Raw genomic sequence first — 8705 nt, 5'->3', positions numbered from 1 at the left:
GTGTGTGTGTAGAGCTGCTCCCTGGGTGGTGGTGGTGGTGTGTGTGTGTGTGTGTGTGTGTGTGTGTGTGTGTGTAGAGCTGCTCCCTGGGTGGTGGTGGTGGGATGTGTGTGTGTGTGTGTGTGTGTGTGTGTGTGAATTCCTCAGCACTCCAGGCAGCAAAGGAGACTTTTGGCTGCAGGAGAAAATTGTCAGGAAAATAAATGCAGGTGCTGGCAGTCCCTGTGACAAGAAATCTGCTTTTACATTATTTTACATTTTATGGTAAAGTTTCCTAACTGCTGTACTGCAGCCCACTGGAGGACCATAAAGGACCGGGAGATACTGAGCCTCTCAGCCATCTTGCAGCTAAGTGGGGCCTGGGACAGCTGCAATCTAAGGGCCAGTCACCAACTGCAAGCAGCCTTTTTGGGGCTGCAGAGCTGATGTGGTCAAGAGAATAATGGCCCCTAAAGATGTTCACATCCTCATCCCAAGATTAGTGTCCTTACAAGGGAGACAGGAGGGTCAGAGTCAGAGTGAAAGGGGACATGATCTGAGAGTGATGTGGCCACGAACCAAGGAATGCAGGCAGCATCTAGAAGCTGGAAAAGGCAAGGAAACACATTTCCCCCTAGAGGTTTCAGAAGGAACACAGCTTTCGATTTTAGCTAAATTTACCAGATGGTCCTGGGTAAGCAAGTTGGACCTTTGTGTTCTGTATTAGCACCTTCATCGTAAAATGGGAGTAGAAAAGCAAAGGCATTGCAGAATACTGCTGCAAAGATCTGCAAATTTATGGGCATAAAAGCCATTTTCAAATTTTGTATATAAGAAATGTTGACACAAGAGTTTGTGAGTTTCTTACCTATCTCCCATCTTGTTTAGACTTGATTCTGTTTAGCTCTGGTATGTAGACACTTGATCAGCCTTGTGACTGTCAGCTGACACAAAACCCAACCGTAGTACCAATCAATCTGCCAGGTGGTATAAGCTCTGGGGCATTAAACACTTCACAGGTCCGCATAAGTAATGACAAATACACAGGATTATGAACAACTGGAGCCTCCGGCTTTTCTCTTTTGGTGGTACCTCTAATAATCACACTTACAAAGAGCTAAAAATTTTAAAATGCAACTTCTAATAGTCCCTGGGAGGAGCAACAGACATGTATTTTCTTGCATAAACTACAGTTTAATCAGCAAAACACAAAGTAGTCACAAAGTATTGAAACATCAAAAGTCCAGTGAAACAAGAAAACCTTTGAGGAAATGCAATGAATTTATTATATGAAGTATAAAATTGACCTAATTATTCTTTTTTTAACTGATATCTCACTGAAACAAAATTAAAACAAGCAATGAATAATTTCTCTCTCCTCTTTATTCCCACCAGAGCCTTATCCCTGGACCACAGACTTGCTTCCCTCTGCCTCCAAGTTTTGCCCACATGATTAATATCCTCTACTAAATTCTTGGCTTCTGGAGGCCAGGTTACCTTATCACACAGCAATAATGCCTTCCAGAATAGGACCTCAATAAATGTCAGATTGAATCAACCCAGTTTCTATTTGAAAATGTCAGCTGCTTGACTGACTCATTTACTACCTGCTTCTGAGTGGCATTATCTGTCTGTACATCTATTCTTTCAACATCACCAATGAGATTTTACTTTATCCTCATATTTTATACAGAGCTTTATTACAGCTGACAGATCAATAATGTGTGGTGAGGTTCATAGGTCAGGCCTCCTGCTGGCCTTTCTGGGGAGATGCTACCTGTATCTCTATCTTTGAAATAATGGAAGAGTTTGACCACTCTGTCACTATCAGCTGTGTCACCTTGGGCTGGTTACAAGAACACTCTGGGCCTCTCTCACAGGGCGTTAGAGAGGATTATTGAGATCAGAAATAGAAAATCCTAACATAAACAGTAATGAGTGTTAACAGGGGCCGGGGACTCTCCTGTGTGTGTTATATGTATAGCATGTTCACTCTTCGCAACAGACTTATGAGGTAACTATTCTTATCCCCATTTTACAGTTTGGGTAACTGAGGCACAGAGCAGCTAACTAGCAATCCAATGCTACAGAGAGGGTAAGGAGCAGATCTCGAACTCAGACTCAGGGCAGTCAATCCCCACTCTCTGTGAACAGCTGTTCCCCACTAAGTCCTTTGTGAAACAGCTGTCCCCCAAATGTAAACATTCGTTTTATTTAGATGGTAGATGGTAGATGGAGGGAATGTATACAAGAGATTCCCTGAAACCTCTGCTGTCTCCCATTTACTCAGTTCCTCAAAAAGAAAACGATTCAGCAAATATTGAGTGTCTAATTAGTCAAGGTATGAGCAGGATTCTTGCAAAGCCAGTTCAAATCCTAATGTAAATACTGAGTTCCTTGTTACTGACTTAAGATCTCTTTCAACACACCCTTCACCACAGTAGAAACCTCATTCCTACTTGAATGACCAAACTTCACTACACACTGCTAAGCGCAAAACTATGAGGACCGGGCCTTACAGTCTGTTAAGGTCGATGCCTGCGTCACTCAAACTCCCAGTCTTCACGAACGGCCCCGCCTTCCACTGATGGAAACTCCACGTGACACCTTGTGAGTCCTAAAAGTGAGGGACTGGTCCTAGGATATAAAATAACTGGAGGGGCTTCCCTGGTGGTGCAGTGGTTGAGAGTCCGCCCGCCGATACAGGAGAAACGGGTTCGTGCCCCGGTCCGGGAAGATCCCACGTGCCGCGGAGCGGTGAGCCATGGCCACTGCGCCTGCGCGTCCGGAGCCTGTGCTCCGCAACGGGAGAGGCCACAACAGTGAGAGGCCCGCGTACCGCAAAAAAAAAAAAAAAAAAGAAAGAAACCAAACCTGGACCTCTCAAAGGGTCCATGGTATCTAAGTGACCGTGAGCCATGGAAGAAATGCCCGTAACTACTAAATAATTACTTTGACTGATAATGGTCACTTTGTGCCGTTAACAGTTGGGAGATGTTTCTGCTGTTGGTTTCATGTTAGCCAAACCAGTGCCTTTGGTGTAGATCCTCAAGCAGGGGTGATTGTGCCCCGAGGGGACATTTTTGGCTGTCACCGCTAGGGAGGGTTGCTACTAACATCAAGTTCGTGGAGGTAAGGGATGCTGCAAAACATCTGACAATGCACATGACAGCACCTCCAGCAAAGAATTCTCCAGCTCAAAAGGTCAACAGGGCTGAGGTTTTGAGAAACCCTGGTGTGGCCCGGTGCTCCATCTCTCAATTTTTCCATTCAATGGTGAGAATGCATACTAGAGTGAAATTTCAAAATCTTAAATGTTTTGCCCAAACGCACACCACATGCAAATACGTACACCTTCAGAACACTTTCAATCCTCTTTGGCATGGAGGTTGCACATGTCCTAGGAACTGGGTGGGTGGGACATAAATGCACACCAGCCCTTCCTGTCTCTGAACTTCTCTCCCCTCCATGCCCTGCTTACAATTGTTTCCTATATCAGCATTATCTCTCTTCTCAGCACAGTTACTCAGGACTTAAAGTAGAAGAACCAGTTTCAAATTTTGCCTAAAATGCAGTTCCAGGCTCTTCACAATCAAACAGCTAAAGGAGGGCAAGAGAAGGGAGGACAGGAAGAGAAGAACAGGAACCTAACTCCCTCCAGGTTAGTTTGTTTTGTTTTGTTTTTTTCTTTTTTGCGGTACGCGGGCCTCTCACAAGCACAGGCTCTGGACGCGCAGGCTCAGCGGCCATGGCTCACGGGCCTAGCCGCTCCGCAGCATGTGCGATCTTCCCGGACCGGGGCACGAACCTGTGGTCCCCTGCATCAGCAACCACTGCGCCACCAGGGAAGCCCTAGGGCCATCTTCTGATGTCCCATCAACCGGCCCGAAATGATATACTTTTTAAAAAGAAAGTATCGCCCTAAACCACATTTATAAAATGTGAAACAAGGAAATGGAAAGCTCCTGGTTTTTAATGAGCTTCACCTAAGGTCTCTCAAACTTAAGACATCAATCACATTCACTGTTCACATACAGTAAAAAGTACATTTATTTTCAAATGTCATAGAAACCTAATAGTTATTTGTGACAATTCCTCCTCCGGTCTGTACATTGGCGGTATACTGGTATCTTTCTTTCCTTCTTTCTCTTCCTTCAGCTTGATTCCCATTCATTCACCCTTTCCACAAATATCCCCTGGGTTATCTTGCTGTCTTCTGCAGAGAATCCAGATAGAAACTGGGAACATTCCCATCTCGTGGGAACCCAGACAGCCATCCTCTTTCTCTTCCTTTTTGGGTTTGGGGAGGCTCCCTCTCTTCATAGGGTGAGGACCAACCTGGAGAAACAGGGGAACAGAACTTTCTTACTAGGAATATCTAAACATCACCTCTCAGATAGTCGTCCCCAAACACACCACTCCTGTACCCTACTGAGTGTTCCTTCAAGAAGTGCTACTTCTTGCTAACCTGCTCAGATGGGCTTCTCTTGGTTTTAATAAAATCAGGAAGATCTGTCTCATGTTACTCATGGAACTTCCAGCTCTTTACATTTGTGTATTAAAAGTTTAAGTGGACCAAGGGGGTGAGTGATGCTAGGGACTAGGTTTAAGCTGGACTGAAATTCTGTGAACCTCTTTGACAGTAACATTTCCCCTCTCTGGCTCTGGAACCGCATGTGCACCCACAAAGTACTGATTGCTACCACCATCCCCTACAGTCAGCGTCAGGAAATCAGCAAGATCTGGCTATGAGTTTGCGTTTTCATGCCTCCTTAAAGCTCAGGAAGCAATATTTCGGGGGGTCGGGAGGAACACACTGTTCAGCTCGGAAATTTCCTCTAGATGTTGAAAGGAAAATGCCATCCTTCGGCTTCCACCCCGAGAAGCACGAGGCAGGGCTGCCTGGGCTTTGCTAATAAAAACGGAAAGTGTAAATGGCTTGGTGGTGACTGGCTTTCGCCCTTGGCCGGAGAAATGAGATCACGATTTTCACAAAGGACAAGAAACGCCGCTGCCGCCACTGCTGAGGCTGCTGCTTCCCCCCCACTGCGCGGGTCCCGCATTACATCACCGGTGAGCTCCTGCGGGTGGGGGGAGAGAAGGCTTTGCCAGGGACTCAGCCCCAGACCAAGGAGGATAAACACGGAATAACAAGGATATGGGGTGAGGGGGGGGGGGGAGGGAGAAGGAAAAAGCAGGACCAGGTTTCCTACCACGACCCTGAACGTGTGTATGGGGTGGGGTGTTGCACGGGCACCGAGTCCTTAAAGCAGCCGCACCCCAAATTCCGTTCCCGCATCGCACACCCAACCCTCCTTCAACTCCCAATTCCAAGTCCAACAAAAACCGACATCCAAATTGGCCTGGAAAGTCGCCTTGAGAGGCCCAAGGGGGACAGCCGAGAGGCTCCCGGGGACTGGGAGGGACCACGACGCCCGCGCCTCCTTGGGGGAGTGGGGGGAAGGCGGTCGCCGCTGCTCCCCCGCCCGGCCCAGCCAGCGGTGCCTCCCCCGCCAGGCAACAGCGGCCAGAGGGGGGAGGCAGAAGCGCCTCCTCCGTGCCAGGAGCCGAGACGGCGGCGGCAGGGGGAGGAAGGCGCCTCTCCTTACCCCCGATGAGGGGCGGGTCATGCCATGGCAGCGCGGGCGAGCCACAGCGGCGGCGGCGGCGAGCGGAGCCCAACCAGCAGCCCCCGGAGCTCGACAGGGGCCGGGGACGCCGCGGCGGGAGCGCGGGACGGCCGGGACGTGGGAGCCCGGAGCGCATCGGTGACGGTTCCCGGCCTCCCTCCGCTTGAGGACTACGAGTGCAAAATCTGCTACAACTACTTCGACGCAGACAGGCGCGCGCCCAAGCTGCTGGCGTGCCTGCACACCTTCTGCCAGGAGTGCCTGAGCCGGCTGCAGCTCCGCGCCGCCGCCGCCGCCACCGCCGCGCCCGAGCGCCCGCTGCGCCCGCCGCCCTGGCACGGGCCGCCCGGCGCCATCGCTTGCCCCGTGTGCCGCCACCGCACGCCGCTGCCCGACAGCCGCGTGTACGGCCTTCCCAATAACACCAAGCTCGCCGAGGCCTTCCCACTGGCCCTACGCGCCGCGCACGACCCGCTGCCCCAGGACGGCCTCCCGCCGCTGCCCGCGCGCCGCCCAGTGCCCGCCGCCGCCCCGGCCCCGCCGCCGCCGGCGTCCGCCGAGGACGCGGCCCGAGGACCAAGCGCCAGCGCCGGCCTGCGCGCCCCGGGCTCCTACGAGAGCTGCCAGAACTGCAAGCGCGCCGCGCTCACCGCGGGCTGCGTGTGCGTCGTCTTCTCCTTCCTCTCCATGGTGGTGCTGCTCTTCACCGGCCTCATCTTCGTCAACCACTACGGCGGCGGCGGGGCCCCCACGGGGCGCGGGACGTCCCCTGATGCGGCCCCAGCAGCCGGTGTGCCCTTGCCTTCGCCCGTGGGGCCCATCTGCCTGTCGGTGGCCAGTATCCTGGCGCTCTTCTCGGTCGTCGTCACTTGGGTTATCTGCTGGCTGAAGTACCGGCCCGAGAGCGCGGCCACGGGCTCGGCTGGGGGCGGCGGCGGCGGCCCGAGGGCGCGGGCGGCGGCGGTGGGCGGCGCTCGGAGGAGCGACACGTAGTGGGGCCGCACGCCTGGCCTCCCTCCCATACCTCTAGCGCGGTCCGAGAGGAGGGGGCCTCTGGCCCGCTGCGCTCGAGCTTCTCCGCCCTCTGCGGAGGGCGGCCCCCGGCCGCTCACCCCCTCACCGCCCGGTCACGGCAGAGCTTCGGTTTTCCGCGTCTCTGGCCTTTCAGGTCCACGCTTCCCCGCTGGGCCAGAGAGGGAAACCGAGGAGGCGGGGATGCTGGTGGCAGTCCCATCTCCCTGGACTGTGCAAGGTCAATTCCGCTTCATGCACCACCCTCATCCTCGCCGGAGTGCACTGCCATCCCTCCCTGGGGTCCGAGGATTTGCAAAAAGAGGAGGAAGGAGGAGGGGGATGCCCGCTGCCCCGCCTGGAAGCTGGTTTCCTGGCTGCTGTGACTTGAGAGTTTCTTTAAGGGTATAGGTGCTAGCTCACGTCTGCAGCAGTTGTGAATGGACCTGAATTGTCCAGAGGTAGCATGAATGTGATGTAAACGTGAAAGGTTTCCCCGCTTCCTGGAGGCCCTAGGGAGTGAGTGAGCCGGAGCTCTGAGAGTGACGTTCAACCCCCGGGGGCACGGCGCTGGCGTGAGTTGGGAGGCCGCACGGACCGACAGTCCGCATCAGTGCGCGATTGGGCAGGTGCTCAGCGCGCGTGCGCGCTCACATCTGCCGCTGGAGTCTTCGGAGCACAGCAGGGGTGGCGCGCACAGGGCGGTGGATCCGTCTGCTAGCGGCCCGACAGAGTCCAGAAGTTCCATCTCCTGGAAACTTGTGATTGTTGTATTCATGGGGTTGCTACCAGGAAGTCATTTCATCTTCTGTAACTGGGCTCAGGGAGCTTAACGAGCCCGTTCTCTCTTCTCTTTTCAAAGCTGACTTACTGTTGCCCCCACCTGGAAGATATTGAAAGCTATTCACGCGGAATAGAAACTGTAGGCTTCCTCTGCCTTTTTTCTTAATTTCATTTTAAAAATAATTTATTTCAGAATATATAAATCTGGAAATTTTGTGCATTAAGATTTCTGGAAAAGTTGTTTGATAAGCAGTAATATTTCTCCCGTACCTCGAGTCCAAATACATTTCAAAAGTAGGGGCGACAGTAAAGGCGTGTTGGTAATTGATTCAAGATTTTATACTGTGAAACAACTTTCAATTATCTGATCAAATAAAAAATACTGCTCAAAAAACGAAACTGACAAATCAACTGACAGGTCTTTCTTCCGTTGATTACAAATATATATTATACTTATCAGAAAAGTATTATTTTGAATTCAGCTGTTTGATATTATTAGAAATCACTGAAATGTTCACATCTGATCACATTAGATGAAAAAGAATACGTCCTATCCGATTTTGTAATTGAAAAGATGAATTGGGAGTGTATGTTGCAGGTGGATTAGATGTTTTTTAAAGAAAAAAAACCTGAATTGTTCCAAATGTATTTTATATGAAAACAATCTTTATTCCATCTTTTGAAATGTGGAATAAGACAGTTTTCATGCCTAAAAATCACAGAAGCTACTGAGGGTATGCTATTATTCCTCGTGTATTTATGCAAGCTGCATGATATCTTGACACTATTAACCGAACTTGAATGGAGCATTTGTATCCATCATAGAGTGAAGTAATTTATGGGCCATTGATAAGTGGTATGGCTGCAATTTAGGAATTGCAATATGGTATGTTTTGTGTATGCACTGTCAATAAAAACAAGAAGCATTTATAGAAAAAAACCTGTTTTCATGAAACTTATTTCATGGGGAAATTGCTCCGAGTTATTTTGGTGGCACTTCTTTTCCTGAAATACACATCCTCATCCAAATTCTATCAATAATTTCACATTTTGAATAGGGCTGAGAGAGAAATATCTCACATGTGGGAGTACACTGCAAAGGCATTTCATGGAATTATTTCTAGGGTTTAATGGAATTCCTGAAGGCCAAGTGAGATCTGTTGTATTTTAAAGACTTACCCAATCCACTACTATAACATTCCCCTAAAACTAAACTCTGTTGTCAGATTTTGTTCTCAGTTTCTGCAAAGTGTTTTCAGTTTCCTAATACTAAGACTCACACTTCAGAGATTGGTTTTAATT

General features: G+C 50.2%; 1 protein-coding gene across 2 annotated transcripts; it reads left to right on the top strand.

Moving 5' to 3' along the window:
• The first annotated feature begins 4833 nt into the window (after nt 1–4833).
• On the top strand, nt 4834–8316 carry RNF228 (ring finger protein 228). 2 transcript variants are annotated; one of them, XM_067027559.1, is made up of 2 exons: nt 4834–5052; nt 5544–8316. In XM_067027559.1, exon 2 carries the CDS (start codon nt 5613–5615, stop codon nt 6600–6602), a length of 990 nt encoding a protein of 329 aa, XP_066883660.1. In that variant the 5' UTR covers nt 4834–5052; nt 5544–5612; the 3' UTR covers nt 6603–8316. The 2 variants fall into 2 exon arrangements, with proteins under 2 accessions (XP_066883660.1, XP_066883659.1); XM_067027558.1 differs by having other exon boundaries at nt 5497–8316.
• The last annotated feature ends 389 nt before the right edge of the window (nt 8317–8705 follow it).

Source organism: Kogia breviceps, chromosome 2 (genome assembly GCF_026419965.1).
Source record: "Kogia breviceps isolate mKogBre1 chromosome 2, mKogBre1 haplotype 1, whole genome shotgun sequence".
NCBI lineage: Eukaryota > Metazoa > Chordata > Mammalia > Artiodactyla > Physeteridae > Kogia > Kogia breviceps.
The sequence above is the reverse complement of the archived record's forward strand: the minus strand, read 5'-3'. Positions and strand labels throughout refer to the sequence as shown.

What these genes read in the sequence shown, in the direction of transcription:
- RNF228 (XM_067027559.1), top strand. Translation starts at nt 5,613, where the DNA reads ATGGCAGCGCGGGCGAGCCACAGCGGCGGCGGCGGCGAGCGGAGCCCA.